We start from the raw sequence: 27,455 nt of genomic DNA, 5'->3' as shown, positions 1-27,455 counted from the left end.
TTAAACAGCTCAAACCCAGTGATGGAGAAAATCCTGAAAAACAGGGCACATGAATAAATATAAAGGAACAGAGAAATGACAGCAGCTTTTTCGATGCAAGCAGTGCACAGGGGAGAAAATGAAGCAACAACAGCATAGAACAGAATAGACAGTGTAGAGAGGAAAACGGTCAATGTAGAACTGAAAAACAAAGGCACAATAAAGACTTCTTCAGATATAAAAACTTGGAAGGAATTCCGTGGCTCCGAAGGTGCTCTGAGAAATCTTAAGACCTTCATGCAGAAGAAGAAATGATACCAGATGAAAATAAGGGCCTACACCAAGGATTCTCAACCTTGTTGTTACTGATATTTTGGACCAGATCATTCTTTTAAATAATCCGGGGGGGAAGGGGCATCACTGCATCAACCCACCGGACGCCAACAGCACTTCCCACTGAGTCAGGACAACCAAAATGTCTCCTGACATTTCCGAATGTCCCAGGGGTCAAAATCACCATAATTGTGAATCACTGATGTACATCATAAAGAATGAAAAACACTAGAAATAGTAGTTGGGTGGATAAATATATATAAATTTTTCTTACTATTTTTTCCAGCTCTTTAAAAGGTAATTGCTTAAACAAAAATAAGTATTGTGGGATTTATAACAGGTGTACAAGTAAAACGTGTCTGGGGGCGCACCTGGGTGGCTCAGTCGATTAAGTGTCTGACTCTTAGTTTTGGCTCAGGTCATAGTCTCATGGTTCGTGAGTTCGAGCCCCCAGTCAGGTTCTGCGCTGACAGCGCGGAGCCTGCTTAGGATTCTCTCTCCCTCTCTCTCTGCCCATCCCCAGCTCACGCTCTCTCGCTCTCAAAAATAAACATTAAAAAAATATTAAGAAAAAAACAAAATTTCTTGAAAAACAAATATATGGCAATAACTGCATTAAAAACTGGGAGGAGTGGACTGGAAGTGCACTACTGGAAGGTTCTTACATTATTCCTGAAGGGGAGCCTCGCCTGAAAGTAAATGGCAATAAATGTGTATACCTTAAGCAACAGATAAAATAACCAAGGGTTATGGCTAGTGAGCTAGTGAAGAAAACACACTGGAATCCTAAGCAATATTAAGTTTCCAGAAGAAGGTACGGATAGAGGAAAAAGGGAATGAAGGCAATACAAATAAGAAAAAAAAGCTAGATGACAGACTTACGCTAATCACTTCAACCATCACATTAAATGTAAATGTATCACATTAGATATAAAATCACATTAAATAAATAGTCTAAACACCCCAGCGAAAAGGCAGATTGCCTGACTGGACAGAAAAAGCAAAACCCAATGAACTACATGTTGTCTATAAGTAACTCACTTTGAATATAAAGACCCAAGTAAAGTAAAAGCAAAGGATGAAAAAAGATACACTATGCTGACACCAAGCAAATATCAAAGTAAGTTTCGAGACAAACAATATTACCAGGCATAAAAAATAAAAAGTTCATTTCTCAATGATAAATAAGGTCAGGTGATTAAGAGGACATAACAATCCTAAATGTTTACACACCTAGAAGCAGCTTCACAGTACATGAAGGAAAAGCCGATGGAATTGCAAGGAGAAATAGACAAATCTATATAATAACAGCCCCAAATTTCACTATCCCTATCACAACATTTGATAAAACAAGTAGAAAATCAGTAAGGATATAAAACACTTGAGGGGCGCCTGGGTGGCTCAGTCTGTTAAGCGTCTGACTTCGGCTCAGGTCATGATCTCGCCATCCATGAGTTCGAGCCCCAGGTCAGGCTCTGTGCTTTCAGTTCAGAGCCTGGAGCCTGCTTCGGATTCTGTGTCTCCCTCTCTCTCTGCCCCTTCCCTGCTCACACTGTGTCTTTCTCTCTCAAAAATAAAAAAATATATATATTAAAAAAAAACCCACTTGAACAACAATCAACTTGACCTAAATGACACGTGTGGTATATGGAATAGTGGCCCTCCCAAAGATGTCCACATCCTAATCCTTAAAGCCTATGAAATTATTATCTAATACAAGAGACACTGCAGAAGCGATCCCGGTGGGGAAATATCCCAGATTGCATGAGGGGCCCAAGGTAATCAAGAGTCCTTACAAGAGGGAGGCAAGGTCACAGGGCAGATGTGAAGAGGGAAACAAGTCAGAGTCGCAGAGAGGTCTGCAGATGGAGGAAGGGGACACAAGCCAAAGAATGCAGGCAGCCTCGAGAAGCTGGAGGAAGGGAACAGATTCTGCCCTAGAGCCTTCAGAGGATGCAGCCCAGCCTACTGACCCCTGCAACTAAGCCAGTAAGTGTGTGGGTTCAAGCGATTAAGCTTGTAAAAGGAAACAAATACATTCTTAGAATCCTCTACCCAACAACCTGAAAAAATACACATTCTTCTCAAGTGCTCACTGCTCATTTACCAAGATAGACTATAATGAGAACAAAAGTCTCAGATTCAAAAAGATTCAGTCACACAGAGAATGTTCTCTGGTTGGGTATCTTCACTGTCTTGACTGTGGTGACGGTTTCATGAGTGCACGTGTACGTCAAAACTTATCAAGTTATACACTTTAAATATACACAGTTTATTATCATATCATTCACCAATAAAAAATAAAGACCTACCAGAGTCTTTGAGTCTGAGCTCAAAGTAGGAAGAACTGGGGTCATTTCTTTGACGATTACATTGTGGGACAAGAAGTAGGGGAAAAAAATCTAAGAAAAAGGAGCCTGATTAAAGGGGGGCTTGAGGTTAATTATACCTGGTGGAATAATGGTTACCTTTTTTTCCTAAATTCTCAGTGACTGTTTTTTCTTAAAACATGGTCCTGTCCAATTCCTCCTCAGAAACCACTAATGGTTCCTGAATGGCCTACAGAATAAAGCCTTCAACACCTCGTCTAGACATCAGAGGCTTGTCCTGTTCCAACTTCTTCAACCATTTGTTTACCATCTGCCCAAAGAAACCAGCTCCCACAATCTTCATGAACCCTATGTGACACCTTTCTTACTTGTGAACCTTTGCTCAAAATCTTCTCCATACCGAGGGGCGCCTGGGTGGCTCAGTCGGTTAAGCGTCCAACTCCTGATTTCAGCTCAGGTAACCATCTCACGGTGCATGAGTTCCAGCCCCGCTGACAGCACAGAGCCTGCTTGGGATTCTCTCTCTCTGCCCCTCCTCCACTCACTGACTCTCTCTCAAAATAAATAAATAAACATTTAAAAAAATATATCCAAATGTCACCCATCCTTTTACAAGTAGCACAAATCCCTTATCCCCCGTGAAACTCTCCTGACCCCGCCAGACCACACACTTTTTGCATTCTCTATTTTCATGGTACTCATTTAACCTGTTTTATATTTACCTATTCTGGTTTTTAGTGGTCACTTGGCCTATTCAAGTTAAGGATCAAGTCAAGACTTGATCTTCTTTTGCTCTCTCACTGTTGGAGCATGACAAGATACGAAGCAAGAGGTTAAGTCGCAAACGTGTAAGTCAAGCTGGAGAGGCAGAGGTCCGAACAAGGTCACTGGGCAGGTGGGAGCCCAGAATGAATTCCCAACATTGGCTTTTAAATGAACATACCCCACAGCAAAAAATACACAATCCACTCGAAGGACTAAAATGGCATTTGGGATAATTCCGACTTACGTGAAAACTGGCCGGTGGGAGGAGAGTATGTCCCCCTGGGAGAAGGGTGGACTCCGAAGAGGTCGGATCTGGAGAAGAAAAAACCACAGTGAGTCGTGTCAACATTAGTTGGTCCCTGCAACCTTAAATCCAGATTATCTTTCTACGTGAGAATAGCAGGAACTATTACGCCATTTCTTTTACTTCTCAGAATCCAAAAAAAGAAACAAGATAAATGCTGACTAGTGCCGTGGCACCCTCATCGGTAGGCTCGGGAGGTAAAGCATTACTCTCGCAGTTCTGTCTCTAGACTTAACAGCATCCTTCAACTCAATCTATGTTCCCTGTTAAGTGAGGCAAAGTATTTCTGCTGCCTTCTCTGCTATATCCAACATCTGAATAAAAAATGATTATTTCCAGGGGTACGTGGGTGGCTCAGTCGGTTGAGCATCTGACTTTTGATTTCGGCTCAGGTCACGATCTCGTGGTTCATGAGTTCGAGCCCCGCATGGGGCTCCGCCCGGACAGCGCAGAGCCTGCTTGGGATTCTCTTCCTCCCTCTCTCGCTCAAAAATATATGAACATTTTTTTTTAATGAAAAAAAGATACGATTACTTCCCAGGCCCTTTGAAACTCTGCTATTAATGAAAATTAAATATCACAACGGCATATATTAGTCATACTACCTACCCGCTAGACTGTCTAAAAATTAAACAGACCTGGTCAGTACTAACTGCGGCAAGGACATAGAGAAACTGGAACTTTTGTGCAGTTGCCTGTAAACTTCTCAATCACACAGAAAAAGTGTTTGGCAGGTATATACTGACTTTAAGCACGTTCGTTGTGAATTCAGCAATTCCACTCGTGTGCCTACAATCATTGAAGTGAGGGCTTACAACCACCTAAACACTTGTACAGGACTGTTCGTAGCAGGTTTACCGATGATAGCCCCAAACCGGAAATAACCCAAACATCTTTCAACACGAATAAACCATGACATTTTCACACAACAGAATATTATTCAACAATATAAAAGAACGAGCTGTCGATACACCAAATAACATGGATGTAACTCATAATGCTGAGCAAAACAAAAAACATAAAAAAAGACACATACTATATAATTTCACTTAAATAAAAAAAAAAAAAACAGACCAAACTGGTCTATGGTAATAGAACAGTGATTACCTCTGGAGGGATAACAACTGGGCAGGAGCACAAGAGAAACTTCTGGGGCATCGGAAACATTCTATACCTTAATGTGGTGGGGATTACACTGGTATATGATACATAAAAATTAATCGAGCACTATCCTCTAGATTTGTGCACTTTATGTATATAATTGATATGTCAACAAGCAAAAACAAACATTGCTCTTGGGGAGGTCTATTCAGAGTAATGGTTACCAGGGAAGCCCGGTTCTCAGAAAACAGAGGAAGCAACAAAAGGAACTGTTTACTATTCTAGACTTAAATTTGATCAGTAAGGGAAAACTGATCTGTAATAGAAATTTTGAGGAAAAAAAATGAAGATGTGATTTTATAGTTTTTATTTAAACTTTTTTATGTTTACTTTTTGAGACGGGGGTGGGGAAGGGGGAGTAAGAGAGGGAGACACACAATCTGAAGCAGGCTCTGGGCTCTGAGCTGTCAGCACAGAGCCTGATCTGGGGCTTCAACCCACAAATCCGGAGATCCTCACCTGAGCTGAAGTTGGATGCTTAACTGACTGAGCCACCCAGGTGCCCCAAGAGTTTTTTTTTTTTTTAAGTTTTTTTCTTTAGTGTTGCTGATAACAATTCTTGTTTTTTTTAATTTACATCCAAATTAGTTAGCATATAATGCAACAATGATTTCTGGAGTAGATTCCTTAGTGCCCCCTTACCCATTTAGCCCCTCCCCTCTCCCCCCTCCCACAACCCCTCCCATAACCCTCAGTTTGTCCTCCATATTTAAGAGTCTCTTCTGTTTTGTCCCCCTCCCTGTTTTTATATTATTTTTGTTTCCCTTCCCTTACGTTCATCTGTTTTGTCTCTTAAAAGTCCTCATGTGAGTGAAGTCATCTGATTTTTGTCTTTCTCTAATTTTGCTTAGCAAAATACCCTCCAGTTCCATCCACGTAGTTGCAAATGGCAAGATTTCATTCTTTTTGATTGCCGAGTAATAATCCATTGTGTGCATATATCTATGTATACATGTACCACATCTTTATCCATGCATCCATCCATGGACAGAAGGAAATGACCATGTACAGCTATGTACCCAAAACTTTAGGAAAACAGAAATGAGAAACATGGGTAAGATGCTTTTGATTTCAAGTAACAGAAACCCACAGAACCAACACCAGTGACACCTGTAGAAAGCAAGTATGTGCCTGGCAACAGCAGATGCTCACGAAATGTTACAGGTATCAGGACTATAAGGGACGGAGGTTCATGAAAGTAATCCTCACTAAACAACTGAAAAATCCCAAAAAGAAAACAAAAGGCAAAGACTTACAATGAAATTACTCTGGCAATAATTCTGAGGAACTCAGAATTAAAAAGAACGTTTATAAAAGATATGATAGGCAGAGAACTGAGGAGAAGGATGTCATCAACGTGGCAGAGTAAGAGTTTTCTATCCTCTTCCCTCAAAGAACACGATTCAGACAATCACCCAGGGATGGTTCACAGTGTCTGTGTGGAAGTCCAGGAGCCCAGCAGAGAAGCTTCAGCACATCCAGGACCGGATGCTCCGAAGATCCAAGAGGCAGCTTCACTTTATCTGCATCACCCCCCATCCCCAAGGTGGTAAAGCTCAGGGCCGAGAGACCTTCAAGGCCCTTTATTTCTCCCACAGGGGAAAGTGAGACTGTGAGAGTATTCAGCTTCCCGCCAACGAGAACCACTTCCTTCCCACCCAGCCAGAGACCGTGTGACTGGGGGACAGAGAGCAGCTGAGAGAACAGGAGTCGGTGCTCTCAGAGGGAAATGAAGGACCACAGATCCTACAAGCCACTTCATGGGCCCTCAGGAAGCCAACCCACTGGGGACGCTCCAGCTGCAGATACCCCCGACTAGCCCATGGGCACCTCCAGTGCCCTACATACCTCCCCACAACACCCCTGGCCCTATGGCTGGCTCCCTATGGACACTCCTGATGGAGGGGAGAGCGAGACTCTGTAGACAACTAGTGAGCACATGCAGAGGGCCGACCTGACCCTGCAGGGCTGAGAGAAAGCACTAAGCCCTGAGCATTCAGCACCACCAAGGAGAGCAAATGGGAGTCTGTCAGCACTCAGCCTGGCTTTGCAGGACTGAGAGAAGGCACACAATTTTAAGAATTCCCAACCAAGAGGGAATAAGAAATGTGGGGCAGACATAGCCATAGAAGGTCAGAGAAAGCCTCAGAATCCCTGACAGAAGGTATTTTTTTTCCTGAAACCAGTAAGTAAAGACAGGAGATGCAAAGGTGGAACACCAGATTTCAAGAAACACGAAAAACCAAGAGAACAGGACACCACTGAAGGAACACAACTTTCCTTTAACTAACCCCAAACAAATGGAGATTTATGACTTACATGACAAAAAAAAATAATAATTCAAAATAATTGTTTTAAAGATGTTCAGTGAGCTAGAAGAAAACACAGAAAAATATTTAAATTAAATTAGGAAAACAATACATAAAATTAGAAGTTTAGCAGATAGACAGACATCATTAACAAAAGGCAAAGCAAAACAAAACAAATTTTAGAGCCAAAGAACATAATGAATGATATGAAAAATGCAATGGAAGACACCTATTGCACACTGGACCATGGAGAGGAAAGAACCTGTGAGGTAGAACACATGTCATTTGAAATTATCCATTCAGGGGCATCTGGGTGGCTCCATCAGTTAAGCGTCCGACTTTGGCTCAGGTCATGATCTCATGGGGAGTTACAGCCTCATGTCAGGCTCTGTGCTGATAAGAAACTGCTTCAGATTCTGTATCTCCCTCTCTCGGCCCCTCCTCCACTCACTCCCATCTCTCTCTCTCTCTCAAAAATAAGTAAACATCGAAATTATCCATTCAGAGGAAGATAAAGGAAAAAAAGAATACCTATGAAAAACAATCTACACATTAGTGGAGTCCCAGAAGAATAAAGGAAATAAGGAACAGAAAGCTTATCTAAAGAAATAATAACTAAGAATTTCCCAAATCTTGGGAGAGACTAACACCTCCAAGTTCATGAAGCTCACAGGTTTCCAGATAATTTCAGCTGAAAAACATCTTCTCTAAAACACGTAATGATAAAACTGTCTACAATCAAAGACAAAGAGAAAATTATAAAAGTAGGAACAGGGAAAAAAAAATTTTGTTCACATTTAAGGGAAGTCCTGGGAAGGCTACTGGCAGATTTCTCAGCAAAAAAAAGTGCAGCCAGCACAGAGTGGGATAATATATGCAATGTGCTAAAAGAAAAAAACTGCAAACCAAGAATACTTTACCCAGCAAAGCTATGCTTCAGAAATGAGGGAGAGATAAAGACTTTTCTATACAACACAAGTTGAAGGAGTTCATCACCTCTAGAGTTGTTTTACAAGAAATGCTGAAAGGCATCATTCAAGGTGAAGTAAAAGTATACTAATTAATAACATGAAACATGAAATTACAAAACACACTGGTAAATGGGGCACCTGGGTGGTTCAGTCGGTTAAGCATCCAACTTAGGCTCAGATCATGATTTCACGGTCTGTGAATTCAAGCCTCGAGTCAGGCTCTGTGTCGATACCTCAGGGCCTGGAGCTTGCTTCAGATTCTGTGTCTCCCTCTCTCTCTGTTCCTCCCCCACTCACACTCCGTCTCTCTCTCTAATATAAATAAGGAAAAATTAAAAACAAAAAAACCCAACACACTGGTAAAGATAAGTATATAGTCAAATTCAGAACACTAATACTGTAACATGGTTGTGTGTTCAACATTTAATTCTTATATAAAGGTTAAAGGACAAAAACGTTAACTACAATAATTTATTAATAGACACAGAATATAAAAAGATGTAAACTGTGATGTCAAAGACAGATAATAGGAAGGGCAGTAGTAAGATAGAGTTTTTGTATGGAATCGCAGTTTAGTTGGTTATCAGCTTGAAACAGACTGTTTTATCTCTAAGATGTTTTCTGTAGGCCCCAGGATAACCACAAAGCAAAACTTACAGTAAATACACAAAAGTTAAAGAAATCAAAGCATACCACTACGGAAAATGATCAGTTCACAAAGGAAGACAGCAAAAGAGGAAGAAAGGAGCCAGGGAAGTACAAAACAGCCGGAAAAAGAAACAAAAAAACCTAATAAGGCAATAGTAGGTCTTCACTTAAATGGACTAAATTCTCCAGTCAAGAGGAACACAGTGGCTGAATGGATAAAGGAAAATAAGACCCAACTGATATACTGCCTTATAAAAGACTCACTTCAATTTTAAAGGCACACTAGGCTCAAAGTAAAGGGATGGAAAAAGATACTCCATCCAAAAGGAAAGCAAAAGAGAGCAGAGGTAGCTATACATATACCAAGCCCAGTCTTGGTGGGCATCCGAACCGGTCCTTTCACTTTGAGATTCTTCTCCTTAGCGCCTCTGATCAAGTCGGGACACACCTTCTCCAAAGATTTTACGTTGCGGCTGGTTAGAGTGATTCAGACAAAATAGACTTAAAGTCACAAATCGTGAAAAGAGACACAAAGAGCCATTATATAATGATAAAGGGGTCAATTCATGGAGAGGATATAATAATTACAAATACATACTAACATCAAAACTCCTAAACTTATTAAGCAAATACTAACAGGTTTCAGGGGGGAAATAGACAACAATGCATAATAGTAGAAGACTTCAGTACCCCACTTTCGGCAACGAGTAGCGCACCCAGACAGAAAATTAACAAAGAAACACTGGACTTGAACCTACTTTAGACCAAATGGACCTAAAAGACATATATACAACATTCTATCCAACACCACCAAATACACATTCTTCTTGAGGACACAAGGGGCATTCTCCAGGATAGATCATATGAAAAATCACAAATCAAGTCTTGGTAAATTTAAGAAGACTAAAATCATACCCACTATCTACTCAAACAATAATATGAAAACTGGAGGTCATTCAAAAATACGTGGACACAGGGGTGCCTGGGTGGCTCAGTCAGTTAAGCATCTGACTCTTGGTTTCAACTCAGGTCATGATCTCATGGTTTTGTGAGTTCGAGCCCCACATTGGGCTCTGCGCTGATGGTGTGCAGCCTGCTTTAAATTCTGTTTCCCCGTCTCTCTGTCCTTCCCCTATGTGCGTGCATGCACGTTCTCTCTCTCTCTGAAAATAAATTATTAATAAACAAACTTAAAAATATATATATGTGAACACAGGGCTGCCTGGGTGGCTCAGTCAGTTACGTGTCTGACTTCGGCTCAGGTCATGATCTCCCGGTTCATGGGTTCGAGCCCAGCGTTAGGCTGTGCTGACCGCTTGCTCAGAGGCTGGAGCCTGCTTCAGATTCTGTGTCTCCTTCTCTCTCTGTGCCCCTCCCCCACTCATGCTCTTGTCTCTCAAAAATAAATGTAAAAATAGACAAATAAATAAATAAAATATGTGGACACAAAACAACATATTCCTGAGCAACCAAAAGAGTAAAAGAAGAAATCAAAAGGGAAGTCAAAAGATATCTCGAAACAAATAAAAATGGAAACAAAATATCAAAACTTATCAGATATAGCAAAATTAGTTCTAAGAGAGAATTAACGCTAAATGTCTACATTAAGAAAAAAGAAAGTTCTCAAATAAACAACCTAGCTCTGCACTCAAGGAACTAGAAAAAGAACAAACTGAGTCCCAAGTTAGCAGAAGAAAGGAAATAACAAAGATCAGAGCAGAAGTAAATGAAATAAACACCAGAAAAATAATAGAAAAGATCAATGAAACTAAGAGTTGGTTTTTTGGAAAGGCACACAAAATTGAAAAACCTTTAGCTAACCTAAGAAAAAAAGAGAAAAAGCTTAAATGAAAGGAAGCATTACCACAGAAATTGATACCACAGAAATCTGATCCACAGAAAGGATCACAAGAAACTACTGTGCCATCAAAATGGATAACCTATATCAGGGCATCCGGCTGGCTCAGTTGGTTGAGCATCTGACTCGAATTCAGCTCAGGTCATGATCTCAGTTTGTGAGACTGAGCTCCATGTTGGGCTCTGAGTTGCCAGTACAGATCCTGCTTGGGATTCTCTCTCTCCCTCTCTGCCCCATCCCTGCACACACTCAACTCTTTCTCTAAATAAATAAATTTTTAAAAATGGATAACCTATAAAAGATAAGTTCTTGGAAACATACAACCCAATAAAACTGAATCATGAAGAAACAGAATATCTGAACAGACCAATAAGGAGTAAGGAGATTGAATCAGTAATCAACCTTCCCCCCAAACAGACAAGCCCACTGTTTCACTGGTGAACTCTACCTAATATTTCCAACAATTTTTAACACCAATACTTTTCAAACTCAGCACCATATATAACAAACCTACTCATCATACTCACTGGTAAACATTCAAAGACTTCCCTTTATGATAAGGGACAAGAGGAGGGGCCCACTCTCACCTTTTCTATTTAACATAATACTAGAAGTCCTAACCAGAGTAATTAGACAACAAAAAGAAATAAAAGGTATCCACATTAGAAAGGAAGAAGTAAAATTATGTTTGCAGATGACATGATATTATATAGAGAAAAGCCTAAAACTACCAAAACCACTGTTAGGCATTAGTGGTATAGTGGTGAGCATAGCTGCCTTCCAAAAACACTGTTAGAACTAATCAACAAATTCAGCAAAGTTGTAGGATACAAAATCAACATACAAAAATCACTGGTGTTTCTAAACACTAAAAATGAAGTATCTAAAAAAAAAAAAGAAAAGAAAACAATCCCATTTAGAATAGCATCAAAAACAATAAAATAAAATACTTAGGAATAAATTTAACCAAGTAGGTGAAAGATCTCTACTCTGAAAACTACAAAACACTGATGAAAAAAAAATCACAGAAGACACAAATAAATAGAAAGGTATCCCATGTTCATGGATCAGAAGAATTTCTATTGTTAAAATGTCCATAATACCCAAAGCTGTCTACAGATTCAATGTAATCCCTATCAAAATTCCAATGGCATTTTTCAGAATAATAGGAAGAAGAATCCTAAAATCCATGTGGTACTACAAAAGACCCCCAAAAGACAAAGCAATCCTGAGAAAGAAGAACAAAATAGGATGCACCACACTTTCTGATGTCAAACTATATTACAAACCCATAGCAATGAAAACAATATGGTGCTAGCATAAAAAGAGACACAAACTAATGGAACAGAATTGAGAGCCCAGAAGTAAACCTTCTTATGTTTAGCCAATTCATATTTGACAAGGGACCCAAGAATACCCAATGGGGAAAGAATGGTGGAAGAATAGTCTCTTCAAAAAATGGTGGTAAGATGGGGTGCCTGGGTGGCTCAGTCGGTTAAGCATCCGACTTCCGCTCAGGTCATGATCTCACGGTCCGTGAGTTCGAGCCGCGCATCAGGCTCTGTGCTGACAGCTCAGAGCCTGGAGCCTGTTTCAGATTCTGTGTCTCCCTCTCTCTCTGCCCCTCCCCTGCTCATGCTCTGTCTATCTCTTTCTCAAAAATAAACGTAAAAAAAAAAAAAAAAAAAAAAAAAAAAGCCTTTCAAAAAAAAATGGTGGTAAGAAAATTAGATATAATCACATGTAGAAGAATGAAAATGAACCCTGTCATATACCAATCATGAAAATTAACCTGAAATAGATTACAGATTTAAACAAAACCTAAAACCTAAAAGTTCTAGAAGAAAACTTAGGAGGAAAGCTCCTTGACACTAGTCTTGGCAATGATCTTTTCAACATGACATCAAAAGTACAAGCAACATAAGCAAACATGAACTATAGCAAACTAAAAAATTTCTGCAAAGAAAAGCAAAGGAAACCATCAATAAAATGAAAAGGCAACCTATGGAATGAGAGAAAATATCTGCACACCATGTCTTTGATAGGGGTTAATATCCAAAATATATGTAAGGAACTCATACAACTCAACAGCATAAAAACAAGTAATCCAATTTAAAAATAGGCAGAGGACCTGAATAAACATTTTTCCAAAGAAGATAACACAAATGTACCAAAGAGGTACATTAAAAGATGCTCAACATCATTAAGTATCAGGGAAATGCAAATCCAAACCAAGTGAGATATCACCTCACACCTGTTAGAATATTATCAAAAAGACAAAAGATAGTAAGTGTTGCTGGATGTGTAGAAAATGAACTTTTGTGTACTATTAATGGGAATGTAAATTGGTATAGCCACTATGGAAATACATATATCACATTTTCTTTATCCATTCATGTGTTGATAGACACTTAGGTTGTTTCCATGTCCTGGCTATTGTGATTAACACTATAATAAATACGGGGGTGCAGATACTTCTCCAAGATAGTGATTTCATTTCCAGAAGTGGGACTGCTGGATCATTTGGAAGTTCTATTTTTAATTTCTTGAGGAACTGTATTGTTTTCACAGTGATTATATCCATTTACATTTCTATCAACAGTGGTGATCTGTGTATATACACACACAATGGAATACTATTCCGCCATAAAAAAGAAGGAAATCCTGCCATTTGCAACAACATGGATGGACCTTGAGGACATTAGCTAAGTGAAATAAGACAAAGAAAGACAAGTACTGCATGATCTCACTTATATATGGAATCTAAAAAAGCTGAACACATGAAGACAGTAGAATGGTGGTTTCCAGGGGCTGAGAGGCGGAGGAAATAGGGAGATGCTGCTCAAAGGGTACAAACTTCCAGTTGTAAGTTCTGGGGATCTATGTACTGCATGGTGACTACTGTTAACAATACTGTATTATACACTTGAAAGTTGCTGAGAGAGTAAATCTTAAAGGTTCTCACTGCACATGCATATACACATACACACACAGAAGGCAAATACGTGGAGTGAAAGATGTGATAACTAACCCTACTGAGGTAATCACTTCCCAATATATATCAAATCATCACTATGGACAACTTAAACTTACACAATGTTATGAGTCAAGTATATCTAAATATAGCTAGAAAAAACTTTTTCTCAGAAACATTTTGTAGTTTTAAGTGTACAGAGCTTACACATATTAGATGTATTCCTGTTTCATATGTTTTAATGTTTTGTTTTTTTTAATGCTCATTTATTTATTTTGAGGAGAGAGAACATGAGCGGGGGAGGGGCAGAGAGCGAGGGAGAGAGAATCCCAGGCAGGCTCCATGCTGTTCAATGCAGAGCCAGACGCAGGGCTCAGTCTCACAAACCGTGAGATCATGACCTGACCCGAAATCAAGAGTTGGATGCTTAACCAACTGAGCCACCCAGGCGCCTCTCCCATTTCATATTTTTGATGCTATTGTTATTTTTATGGAATTGTTATTTTTATTATAATCTATAATTGTTCTTCGATGATATAAAAAAAACAGCTGATGTTTAAAATCAAACTTTTTGTTTTGTTTTGAGATAATTTTAGATAGATATGCACTTGTAAGAAACAGAAGAGATTCTTTGCACTCCTAAAAAAAAAAAAAAAGAACTGACAATCAATAAGATATATCTCGAACCTGCATAAATAATACAAGAAATATTAAGACTTCTAATGATGTTAAATAAATTCAAAAAAAGAACTGTATGATAATAGGTTAAACCAAACCTGACTTGATGGCCATATCTGAACAATGTAAAGACAGTGACAATGCAGAGGAAAGTCTATAATGACAGGTCACAGGGCTCTGTCCTTACTCTGAACCTGTTCAAGGACATGAAGAAAGAAAGAAAAGGAATATTCATTAAATATGGCAGTGAGATAAAGTTAGAAAGGACAGTTAAAACACTGAATAAATGGGACACCTGGATGGTTCGGTCGGTAGACCCTGTGCCTCTCGATCTCAAGGTCATGAGTTCAATGTGTGGAGCCTACTTACAACAAATATATGTAAAAACAAAAACAAAAAAAACACTGAATAGATGAAGATTCGTAATTATTCTGACAAGCTGGAAAAACCTCTAAACAATCATATATGTGAAGTCCTGATATTTAAGGATAAAAAACAATTCTCTTACACAGGATGGCATAAATCTACTTCCCTACAGTTACGTAAAAAAGATCTAGGGCTTACAGCACAATATCGCTGATTTTTTTCAAAACAAACGCAACCTGATGCTGCACAGCAGAAATATAATTCAAACAAATCCGTCCTTTTAGGTGTTTTTCAAAGCATTTGTAAAGAACTATGTTCAATTTCAGGCAATGCATTTTAAGACGCATGCTCTCCTGCAGGAGAGTCGAAGAGGTCCAGATGTGTCCTATAAGATCCATCAACGGAACTGAGACGGTTTTGCTTAGAAAAGAAAAGAATGTGCGAGTAGGAGTTGTAACAGCTGAATTCACATTCTGGAGGGCAGTAATGTGGAAGAGAGAACAGTCTCTTGCTTTCGGAGACTAAGAACTAAGATCCAACACAGAAGTTACAGGGCTAGGCACTTCTGCCTAATAGAAGGAACTAAAAAAAAAGAGCCAACAAGGGAACAGTCTGCACCCAAAATGGAGTTTGATGCCACACTTTGCATAGGCTTAACAGACGGCAATCAGCAAGGGACACTTTAATTCTTGCACTGAAGGGATGATTACCAAGATTTTTTCTGACTGCAAGTTTACCATTCTCATATTTAAGAAACAGAAGTCACGTGAGGATCACAGACATTCTGAATCATCTCTCCTTCTCATTCCCCAATCCCGAAGCCAGGGAGACTTAACTCTTCCTGCAAGTCTCTCCATATGAATGTAAGAATCTCTCCCCTTGATGTAATGCAGTTTTTCTCTATCCCTAAGATAAACTCCCCCCCCCCCCCTTCCACCTCTACCAGTGAGTTCTGTCAAGTAGTCGATCTTCCGGTCCCCACTGTTCTTTTGCTTCCATCAGCCCTCTGTCCCCCCTCCAGTCCCCACTACCTTCCATCTCAGGAGCTCATTCCGTTCCTCCGGAGCCTGGACACCAGGGTTTCTCAAGCAGCGTCCTTCCAGCGGGGGCCTCGGTCTGGGCGGGCTCAGCTGTCCGGCCAGGAGTCTGCGCCGGCTGAGCCCTTACACGGGCGGAGCGGGGCAGCCCTAAAAGACACAGCCCGGGGTCAGCAGCCTGCGTCACAATCGCACCTCTGAGTTTTGCACAGTGGCTAAGAGACGCTTGGAAAAGAGAAGTGCCCGCCGAGAGCCACCAAACAGGCACTCCCGCTGAACAAAAAGAGAGTGGAGCTCGAGTACGCAGGTTCAGCCCCGGATTCAAAAACCCCTTGGTGCCCACCCTGCAGTCTGGCCAGAGGCGCCCCCAGACCCGGCCCGTTACCTCCGTGCACACTTGCGGGCTCACACCCCGGCTCGCGAACGGAAGACACACCTGTTGCGGGGTGGAAACGCTGGAAGGTGGAGCGGCGGGGCGGGGCCCGCTCCCAGTCCTTCCTCCCAGACCGGAACAAAAGAACAAAGCCCTCCAAGGGATCAGGGCGGAACCGCCCCGCACGGAGGGAGGCGAGGGGCGCCCCCTCCGAGGACTCCCCAGCTCGCTCTCGCAGAGGCCGCTTCCAGCGGGGCGAGGAGGATGACGTCACGCAGCCGCAAGGCTGGCGGTTGCCATGGTGATACCTGGGCTTCCCTCCCTCTAGGGCGCTCCACACTCTCAGCTCGCGCGTCCGGAAGCGCCGGGACCGGCACCAGACCTAGCGAAGGGAGCCGAAGAGGGTGCACTTCCCCAGCGCCAACCTCTGCCGGCTTCAACGGCCACTTCCGGTCGCGCGAAGAGAGCCCCTCCCCCCGCTCGTCGTGCCCGGCGGACGCGCGGAACTACGGTTCCCAGAGTGCTCCACGACGCCGAACTCCATTTCCCAGAGCTCCCGTTGGGCGGGGCCGGGAGTTCTCCGCGCCAGTCTCTGGCTTCTGAACGTCTCTGGTGGGAGTAACGGGACCCTGGGGACCCTCAAGTTTGTGTGACCGAACGTAGTGTAGGAGATACAGATTTACACACGTGTATAATTTTAAAACGCAGGGAAACACTGCACAATTCATTATTTGCCCTTACTACTTGTTCTGCATTCTATTTAGTGCTCTATTTCTTCGTCATTTTAAAACTTCTTGTCGTGGCCCATTATATTGCCTTCAGGACTTTCAAATGGGTCGCGACCCACATCTTCTTTAAATGCTAAAGGAAAGCGGGAAGTGGTGTTACCGTGTTCTGCCCTACAGCAGGGCATGGTGTATGCCTACGTCAGCTGCGAATGGAGTCCAACGCTGGTCTGTCGGTGTGTCCCTGGCAGAAAAGAACCCAATAGAAGTCCGTAGGTTTTTATAGTGTTCGATGTGTGGCCCACGCAACTGACTGTGCTGCTTCCCAGGCTTTTGGATAGAGGGCCTAAGGTCAAGTCACTGCTGGATGACAAAACATTAAACTTGGAAATCCTAACAATGAGTATATGAAAGACAAATTCACAAAGGAAAGGAAAGGAGAAACTGGACATCTAAGAGCAGATTTCAAAAAAGATCTAAGGGAGGCACTAGAAAAGTTCAGGGAACAAGTTGATATTCTCAGTAGATTCCAAGAAGACATCGACCCAATGAAAACAGGATAGAAAGATGTGAGACCAAGATGTGAAAAAAACAAAACACTAAAAAGACATTCTAGATGAAAAAGGATAAAAATATATAGCAAGCATATTTAACATAAGCAGCATAATTAAAGTCATATTGGAGAACTGGATGGATGCTGTGAAAAGTGAGTCAGTTACCTATAGGATATTCTTTTAAAAAGCTCTTCTATGAATCAGAAGAAAAAGAGGAATGAGGTAGAAGAAAAAGTGATATAAAGGACAGACGATGGAAAGCCAACATAGGGATAACTGGCCATCAGGAAAAAGTGATGATATGAAATGAGCTATGATTTTCATATGACTTTCTATATGCCAGGCAGGGTCCTAATAAGTGCTTTGCATCTATTAACTTTTTTAATTCCTAAAACAAGCTAATGAAGTTAATCTGTATTATTATTCCTACTCTACAACTGAAGGAAGCTGAGGCCCAGATACGTTGAATAACTTGCCTAAATCACACAGCCAGCAAATGGGGAAGCTGGGACTTGAGTTTAGTAATTTGGTCCCAAACTCTTTTAATCTCTGTAACACTAGACCCCTCAAGTAAAGACATGAACAGTTTCCCGAGTTTAAGAATATATCTCTCGGGGCGCCTGGGTGGCGCAGTCGGTTAAGCGTCCGACTTCAGCCAGGTCACGATCTCGCGGTCCGTGAGTTCGAGCCCCGCGTCAGGCTCCGGGCTGATGGCTGGGAGCCTGGAGCCTGTTTCCGATTCTGTGTCTCCCTCTCTCTCTGCCCCTCCCCCGTTCATGCTCTGTCTCTCTCTGTCCCAAAAATAAATAAAAAACGTTGGAAAAAAAATTAAAAAAAAAAAAAAAAGAATATATCTCTCATTCATGGCTGGTGGGAGGGCAAAATGGTACAACCACTTTGGAAGACAGTTTGCAATTTCTCACAAAACAAAACATACTCTTACAATACGATCCAGCAATCTCGTTCCTGGATATTTGCCCGAATGAACTGAAAACTCATGCTCATAAAAGTCTAATTTCCCAAACTTGAAAGCCACCAAAAATGTCCTTCAATAGGTGATGGATAAACAATGGCATGTCCAGACAATGGAATATTATTCTGCAATGAAAAGAAATAACCTATCAAGCTACCAAAACACCCGGAAGGACATTAAATGCATATTGCTGAGTGAAAGAATTTAAAAGGGCTACATACTTTATGACTCCAACCATATAACATTCTGGAAAAGACAAACCTGTGGACACTGCAAAGGACAATGGTTGCAAGGTGCTGGGGAGAGGGAAGGAGTCATGGATAAATAGAGCGAAGGGGATTTTTAGGGCAGCGAAACCATTCTGTATGATAGCGTAATGAATGTATGTCATTATATTTTTGTCAAAACCCATAGAATGTACAAGACACAGTGAATCCCTAATATTAACTAGCAGCATAAATAATATCAATACTGGCTCATCAACTGAAACAAAGGTACCACACTAACCTAAGATGTTAATGATAGGGAAAACTGGTTGGGGGAAGGGGGAGTGAGAGTATATGGAAACTCTATACCTTCTGCTCAATTTTTCTGTAAACCTAAAACTTTTTTTGAAGTGTATAATTAAAAAACACATGACCATCAAAGTTGCTCTGTTAAGGTTTCAGAAGGAAATGAAGGACACGTAACGAGAAACTGGAAGAAAAGTGACTGTTGTTATAAAGTGAGGAAATTGCCAAGCACGGTGTGGAAGGTGCAGCTTGACTTCTCCCTGATGTCTATAGTTAAAAAAAAAATTTTTTTTAACAAAAATTTAAAAAGAAATCGAGGAAAGAACTGTTAAGCAAAAGGGAACCAGATTTTGACGACTTGGAAAATTTTTAGCCACCCCTTACACGAAAGAGACTTTCAATACTGAGGACAGCAAGAACGCGTGTGTACACATATATATTAGTTTTAGTGACTGGGTCTGCACATAAAATGAAAGCAAGTACAGGAAGTTGCACATAGATGCTCCGGGGCTATATGGGTAAAATATTAATTGAGCAGCTATCATGTGCCACGCACCAGCCAATTAAAAAAAAACAACAAAAAACACTACCTACATAGAAGGTATAATTTGGTGAATAAAAGACAAAGTTTACTGAGTTTTTACTGGATGCAACGCTCTAAACACTTTAAGTTAACATATTTCATTAACTCAGGGTTCTAGAGAACAAGAAAGGATAGAAATTCATGAAAAATGCACAGATGAATAATTTAAGATATAACTCTGCCTCAGTAATGTGTCTTTTTGCACAATGGCTGGAAGTTTGGTAACACAGAACGTTTTTACTCCAAATAGTGAGTATCTAAGTATGTTATCAATAAATATTTGGGTGTGACATACATTTTAGCAGCAGCAAAAAAGTATGACATCCTAGTGATGAAGGATCTTTTGAAAGAAAAATATTTGATTAACAGCTACACAACAAAGCATCCAAGAGTGAACAACTCAGTATGTCTACACAAAGCCAGCACAACCATGGACTCAGCACCCAATTTGAAAACCGAAACATTACCAGAATGCTAGAAACTCCTCCCAAGGGTAGTATTATTCCGATTTCTAACACCATAGATTGGTTTCACCTGTTTTTGAACTTTCAAACAATGGAATGCACTATAAATGTATTCTTTTGTGCCTGGCTCCCCTCGCTCATTCTTAGCGTGGGAGGTTTCATTCGTGTGATTGTTCTTGTAGTTCCTTCCACTCCCTGTGGGGTGAAATTCCATTTTATAAGAAAACAACAAACAAACAAACAACAACAGCAGCTCACGATTTGTCTTTTCTACCGCAGATGGACGTTTGGTTTATTTCCAAAGCAGGACTAAAATAATAACTGGACTAGCTTTTGTTTCCTGCAGCTCAACATGTATTGTCTTCCTTTACCCAGACCCATTCCATTAAAAACATTTTCAGTCCAGTAAAACAAAGTTGCACCTGTGTCCACTCCTTCCTCACTGGCACCCTAAAGCAAACAAGCAGTTGATTAATTGTAATTCAAAGGGCACATCACTAATTGCTGTTTTGCCGTGTTTTCCAAAGCACAGATCTTGGATATTGCCTCGGTATCAAACCTCAATCAAACTGGCGTTCCAGATGACTTAAGCAAAAACAAAAGAGCCACAACGTGCTTGATAAAAAACGTGTACACCAAGTAAAAAAGAGGAGGGGATCCGCACAAGTTACGGATAATAACTGCTTCACGTCTACCCCTTCGGAGCAGGCTGTCCCATCAAACCACAGGATTAACTAACGTCTCTCCCTTTCTCGTCTCTTCCTCGCTCTCTACAGGCGACGTGATTTCCCCACCTGCGATCGTTTGCCTCTTAAGTGAGCAGAGCACCCCGAGAAGTAGACCACAACCAACTCCCGGCACCGGGGCACCCCACGGCCTCGGACTCGAAGGCGGAGACCAAGTCGGGGAAGAGAAAACACACCGGCGCTCGCTAACTTAGGAGAGAGAGAAAGAGAAAGAGAGAGAGGACGCCTGCTTTGCACACGAATCAACACAGGGTCCTGCTCTGGGAAGGCGCCCCCCGCAGCTCTGCCCCCGCCCTGCGCCCGCGACAGCGGCCGGCGGCGCCGAGTCCCTCCCGAAAGCCGCTCCGGTCGGTCACGGGCGCAGGGCTCCCCTCCAGCGGGCCCGGGGCCCCGGAACCCCCGGCAGGTCGCACACACTTGGCAGCGACTCGGCTCCCGGCGCCCACGGCCTCCACCCTTTCCCCGCCTTCGGCCGCTGCTCTTTCTAGGTAAGGCCTGCGCTGGCCGCTCGAACCCCATGTAGTCGTGGCCGAGTGGTTAAGGCGATGGACTAGAAATCCATTGGGGTCTCCCCGCGCAGGTTCGAATCCTGCCGACTACGGCGTGTTTTTCTGCGGTCCGAGTTCGGCCTCTGCCCGCCGGGAGCAGCGGGCCCTGTTACTTTAACGCCCCGTAGAGCAGGGCTCCCTCTTTTCCTCGGAAAACCCGCCCGAAGCTTTAGCGGAGGCCGGCCGGGGCTAGCCAGTGTAGACGCGCACCAGGCACCTGGGCCACCCCAGGGGACGCTCCCCGGGCGCGTCCCGTCAGTTCTTTCCGTCGTCCCGCCCCGGAAGTGCGGCCGCGCTCCGCGCTCCGAGGTCGGGCGAAGGACCGTGCTGGGCCGGGGGCGTCCACCTGCGGCGCCAGGGCGCTAGTCCCGGAGCGGGGCGGGGGCGGGGCGGGGGCGGGGGCGGGGGCGGGGGCGGAGCTGCAGTCCGACCAGGAGAAAAATGGCTTCCGCGCCGGGGGCGGTGCCAGCCCCGGGACCACGTGGTGGACGGCTGACGGCCAATCAGAATTCCCCCGGATGTGACGCGTCGGCAGGGCACAAGGTCACTCTAGGTATCCCTCAAAAATGTGTGGTGTGAATCTGATCAGAGGAAACCTCGGACGGTTTGAAAAGCAGGGTCGTTCCACAAAGTAACTGCGTTGTACTCCTCCTCGCAAATCGCACCAGTGTGACACAGAGGAAGAATAATGTTTCAGATCTTAAGAGAATTTAGTGCAACACATGATCTGGGGTTTTCTTTTGCTGTGCAGGACATTATTGGAACAATCGGTGAAATTCGAATGGACCACAGGGATTAAATAATTTTATTTTATCGGTGGCAATTCCTGATTGTATTCATTGTTCTTTGGTTATATAAAAGAATGGCTTTAAGAAAATACTGGGAGAAGAAAGAAAAGGCTGCGTTTTCAAACTCCGTCTCAGTTTCAAAAAAGTATGACATTAAGAGAAAAGTAAAGTACAACAATATGTCAAACATGCTAAACTTTGGAGAATGGAGTGAAGGGTAGCCAGGAATTCTTTATATTCTCGTAAATGTTCTGTCTGTCGGAAATTATTTGAAAATTAAATTATTTCAAAATAAAAGGGTGAAAGAAGAAAACAGAATAAAACCATAAATGAAGAATATACTCATTGAAATTTATTGTCTTCTTCCAAAAGCAAGAGCACACTGTACACACTATGTTAGCTAATTTGACAATAAATTATATTGAGAAAGAAAAGCACAAATACACAGTTTGAACCATTGATATGAAAGGGGCAATGAGTAAATTACTCAATAAGAATTTAGGATTGGTGAAGGAATGGGTTCAAAATGCTATAGTGAGCAAAAGAAATTCATGACACACAAGGAAAAGCTAACTAAACACTGAATGCCCAAAACAACATCGTTTACTGACTGACTACACCGCAGGATGTGAAAACAAGAGGGTACTAAGATCCACAGTGACAAAAACATGGAACATGGGAAGGTGTGACCAAATCGGAATCATCCCACGCTCCTTTGTAAGGATGAGTAAGGTTGGTAATAGAAGCAGACTCAATACTTGGACCATTGCCAGATGGGTAAATGTTAAAATCAGTATTTCTGTGAGCCGTGGTTAAAGCCCAGCAGCGTTGTTGTTTTTTTAAAAAGATTTGTTTCTTATAACATATTCTTTTTTTTTTTAAGGTTACTTATCTTGAGAGCAAGAGAATGGGGAAGGGGCAGAGAGAGAGGGGGAGAGAGAGAATCCCAAGCAGGCTCCCCGCGGTTGGTGCAGAGCCCCGTGTGGAGCTTGATCCCACCACCAAGAGATCACGACCTGAGCCCAGAGCAAGAGGCGGAGGCTTATCGGACTGAGCCACCCAGGTGCGCACCCCCCCCCCCCCCGCCCAGCATCGTTTTTTAAAAGAAGGGCCACCCTTCCAAGATAAAAGCCTAAATCTGAAATATTAAAGTTAATTGTTAACATTCTGTCATGAAGTTTTGATAGTCAAGTTTAAAAGACAGTATTACCGTGCAGCTCTGTCGGCCACTGGCTTATTTCTGAAGCGACTCTAGTGCGCAGGAGGCTGCCCCCTGCTTTTCACCTAACATTGAATCTCATTTGTCTCTCTTCTTCAGAGACAAACTATTCCTTTTTTATGTTGGAAATATGATTCATCATGATAAGAATTAGGAAGGCACTGAGAGCAATCAGCGCGGGCGGGGCTTGAAGGGCTCCGAACCGTGGGAGAAGGGAAACAGGCCCCGAGGTGCACAAGGGCATCCCCTTGAGGACACGTGCTATTTCCCAGCATTTTGGAATAGATGTCGAGTGCAAAGATGTAGATGCGCTGGGCCGGGGAGACCTAGAACCCGAGGGACAAAGTTCTGGTGGTGAGGGAACCACGGAGAAGGAGCTCAAATTTCTATGTATTCTTCTTATGTCATTGACAAATCCCTCAACTGCACACACACAGGAAGATGTTCCAAAACTCTGTCAGAAAGAGCAGCTGGAAGGCCAATAATGTTCTCTAGAGATTCAGCAGGCAGTTCTGGGGGACACAGAGGTTAAAGTTCACGCCTCTCCCAGTTGGAGGGAACTTGGTTAACAGTACTGTTATTTGAGACTTCAGAAGCATTTCCCCTTAGCAGTAAGTGACAAACCCTAGTCATAAGAACCACACAAAAGGAGTGACGGCTATGTCTTTAGCTTAAAGAAACACTAACATAGACCAACCATAACAAAGGTTCACTCTTATGTACTTCAGAAGGACTACCAGAAAACTCTGAATGTTTGAAAAGAAAGCAATACACATCTATGTAGTCCATGGGTCAAAGAAGATAACAAAATGGAAATTTAAAATTTTTTTGAGCTGAAAAATAATGAAATGCATTATATTCTTATTTGTCTGATGTAACTAGAGCCATTTTTAGAGGGAAATTTTTATTTTTTTATTTTTTATTTTTACATATTTTTTAATGTCTATTATTTTTGAGACACACACACACACACACACACACACACACACACAGCACGAGCAGGGGAGGAGCAGAGAGAGGAGGAGACACAGAATCTGAAGCAGGCTCCAGGCTCCGAGCTGTCAGCGCAGAGCCCAATGCGGGGCTCGAAATCACAAACTGCAAGACCATGACCCGAGCCGAAGTCCAACACTTAAATGACAGAGCCACCCAGGCCCTCCCCACCCCCCCAAATTTTTATTTTTGACTGCAGGTATTAGAACAAGGCAAAGGTTGAAAATAAGTGATTTAACTTTTTAATTTTATGGCTCAGCAAGCCATAAAAAGTTGGGAATTTAAATGCACAAAGTAGAAGGCTCTAAAAAAATAAGTGCAAAAATCAATCAATGGAAAACAAACATCCATCAGAGAAAATCAACAAAGTAAAAAAGCTGGCTCTGAAAAGAATGATAAAATCGATACACCCTGAACAAGACTAATCAAAAAGACGATAAGATAAACACACAAAATACCAGCAGTAGGAATGAAATAGATGATATTCACATATATCCTAAATATATTTTGAAAACAAGAAAGAGGCATTATAAACATCTTTATGTCAATACATGAGACGTGTTCAATGAAATGGATACATTCCTGGGAAAACACAATTTACCACAACTGACACAAAAAGCAATAGGAAACTGAATTGTCCTATTCCTATTAAAGAGATTGAATCCATAATTTACTCACTGTGTCCGGGGTGCCTGAGTGGCTCAGTCGGTTGAGCATCTGACTTTGGCTCAGGTCATGATCTCATGGTCTGTGAGTTTGAGCCCCGAGTGGGGCTCTGTACTGACAGCTCAGAGCCTGGAGTCTGCTTCGGATACTGTGCCTCCCTCTCTCTCTCCTGTTCATGCTCTGTCTCTCTCTCTCTGTCAAAAGTAAATAAACATGAACAAAAAAAATTTTTTTAAATAAAGAGATTGAATCCACAATTTAAAAAGTCACTCATATAAACTTCCAGGAGTAGATAGATTCATTTGTAATTTTTCTATGCAAAGAGAGATGAAATCAATCCTACTGAAATCTTACAGAAAAAAAAAACATCTTTCAACTCATTATATGAGACCAACATAACTGTGATCCAGAACCTGAAAAGACATTATAAGAACAGCATATTACAGGCCAGTATCTCTTATAAACAGAAGCGAAGCTCAAAACTGTTAACTAAGATAAAAGCAAATCAAATCAAGCATATTTTTTGAAAAAGCTGAAACATCATGATCAAATGGACTTTATTCTAGAAATTCAAGATTGGCTTAACATTTTTAAAATGTAATTTACCGCATCAATAAAATAAATGTAAGAACCAATGATCATCTTATTAAACACAGAAAAAACATTTGATAAAATTCAACATCAATTCATGATAAAAACCCAAAAAATGCCGAATAGAGGGGAATTTCTTTAGTCTACCTAAAACAATAAAATAATACCTACACTGAACCCAGTCTGGGAACATGACCAAGATGTCTATATTATTTCTTTTACTCAACATGGTTCTGGAAGTAAAATCTAGTGCAATAAAACAAGAACAGAATAGGAGTCCCTGGGTGGCTCAGTTGGTTGAGCGCCCAACTTCACTCAGGTCATGATCTCATAGCTTGTGAGTTCAAGCCCCACGTTAGGCTCTGTGCTGACAGCTTGGATCCTGGAGTCTGCCTCCCTCTCTCTCTGCTCCAACCCACTTGCATTCTGTCTCTTTCTCAAAAATAAATAAACATTAAAAAAATATTTTTTTAAAACAAGACACGAAAAATTGATATTAATACTGGGAAATGAAACCTTCCATTATTATGAATGTACAAAACTGAGAAGAATCTAAAAACTACTGGCATTAGTTAAATGAATTTAGTTACTTTCGTTACTATTCAGAAGGTTATTGCCTTTGTGGTCAATGTGCAAAATGTCAAACGTGTGAATATATTCTAGCAATAAACAAGTGAAATATAGAATTTTCTAAATTCCATTTCAATAGCATTACAAACATTACCTAGGAATAAGTCTGGCAAAACTGTGCAAGAAGACTCCATCAGAAACTACAAGACATTACTGGGCTACATTAAAGAAGACCTAAGCAAGTGATCTCTTTTGCATATGGGATGACTCAAGAGTGTTAGGATGTCAAATCATCTTAAATTACTCAGCAGATTCAATGAAATCCAAATCCAAATCTCAGAAAGTATTTTTGTAGAAACGGGCTCTAGTGCAAAGGAACTTGCAAAGTCAAGTCAATATTGAAGAAGATAAACTAAGCTAGAACAATTATGCTGCCAACTCACAAAATAGGTCCTAGGTAAATTTAGTCAAGCGAGGGTGGTCTTTTTCCTAATGATACAACATCTTGATAGAATTAAATGAACCTTGACTTCCTACTTCGCATTATAAATGCATTACAAACAAAACTATTTCGTGATAAACCTTCATGTGAAAGAAAAAACAACCCAGTTTCTAGAAGAAAACAGAGCAGAATATCTTCATGGACTTGGGCTAGAGAAAGATTTCTCAAATGGGACCAACTGAGTCATAAAATAAGAAGTTGAAGAGTTGGACACTTCAAATAAGGATGTATTGGTTGCAAAAGACACCCATGAAAAAAGCAAAAACAAAGCCTTGAAATGGGAGGAGGTATCTGGGATCTGTATGTATATTATCCATCCATCCATCAAATGACTAATATCTATAGATATATATATAGATATAGATATATAGATATAGATATATATGAAGAACGTCTACGAATAAATAAGAGTAGACAACTCAACTTGAAAGTGGGCAACAGGGGCGCCTGGGTGGCTCAGTTGGTTAAGCGGCCAACTGCAGCTCAGGTCATGATCCTGCAGTTTGTGAGTTTGAGCCCTGTGTTGGGCCTCTGTGCTGACAGCTCAGAGCCTGGAGCCTGCTTTGGATTCCATGCCTCCCTCTCTCTCTGCCTCTCCCCTGCTTGTGCCCTGTCTCTCTCTGTCTCTCAAAAATGAGTAAACATTACAAAAAGAAAAAGAAAATGGGCAACAGGCTTGGCAGACATTTTGTTAAAAATATTCAAAATGGGGGCGCCTGGGTGGTTCAGTCGGTTAAGCATCTGACTTCAGCTCAGGTCATGATCTCACGGTCTGTGAATTCGAGCCCCGCGTCGGGCTCTGTGCTGACAGCTCAGAGCCTGGAGCCTGTTTCAGATTCTGTGTCTCCCTCTTTCTCTCTCCTCCCCTGCTCATGCTCTTTCTCCTCTCAAAAATAAATAAATGTTAAAAAAATTTTTTTAAATATTCGAAATGG

The 27,455-nt window shown here is 41.6% G+C and overlaps 2 protein-coding genes and 1 non-coding gene across 7 annotated transcripts in view; 2 read left to right on the top strand and 1 right to left on the bottom strand.

Moving 5' to 3' along the window:
• Positions 1-17,918, bottom strand: part of LOC125939295 (zinc finger protein 184) — a 32,912-nt gene extending 14,994 nt beyond the window's left edge. Inside the window, exons 1-4 of one of the 5 annotated variants that reach the window (XM_049654697.1) lie at positions 16,099-17,918; positions 15,708-15,863; positions 14,409-14,504; positions 3,652-3,719 (exon numbers count right to left, since the gene is read on the bottom strand). In XM_049654697.1, the coding sequence (XP_049510654.1) occupies positions 3,652-3,719; positions 14,409-14,424 (84 nt within the window). In that variant the 5' untranslated portion in view covers positions 14,425-14,504; positions 15,708-15,863; positions 16,099-17,918. Of the gene's footprint in view, positions 1-3,010; positions 3,720-14,408; positions 14,505-15,707 lie in introns of all 5 variants that reach the window. The other 4 variants (XM_049654696.1, XM_049654695.1, XM_049654698.1 and 1 more) reach the window with 4 other exon arrangements.
• The window catches only part of LOC125939373 (uncharacterized), a 561,003-nt gene that overhangs the window by 241,036 nt on the left and 292,512 nt on the right, over positions 1-27,455 (top strand). The gene's annotated exons all lie outside the window — the stretch shown is intronic.
• TRNAS-AGA (transfer RNA serine (anticodon AGA)) lies at positions 21,163-21,244 on the top strand. Its single transcript has one exon. It is a non-coding gene; the product is annotated as a tRNA-Ser (tRNA).

Source organism: Panthera uncia (genome assembly GCF_023721935.1).
Source record: "Panthera uncia isolate 11264 chromosome B2 unlocalized genomic scaffold, Puncia_PCG_1.0 HiC_scaffold_25, whole genome shotgun sequence".
In the NCBI taxonomy this organism is placed as follows: domain Eukaryota; kingdom Metazoa; phylum Chordata; class Mammalia; order Carnivora; family Felidae; genus Panthera; species Panthera uncia.
This window is presented reverse-complemented; position numbering and strand designations above follow the sequence as displayed.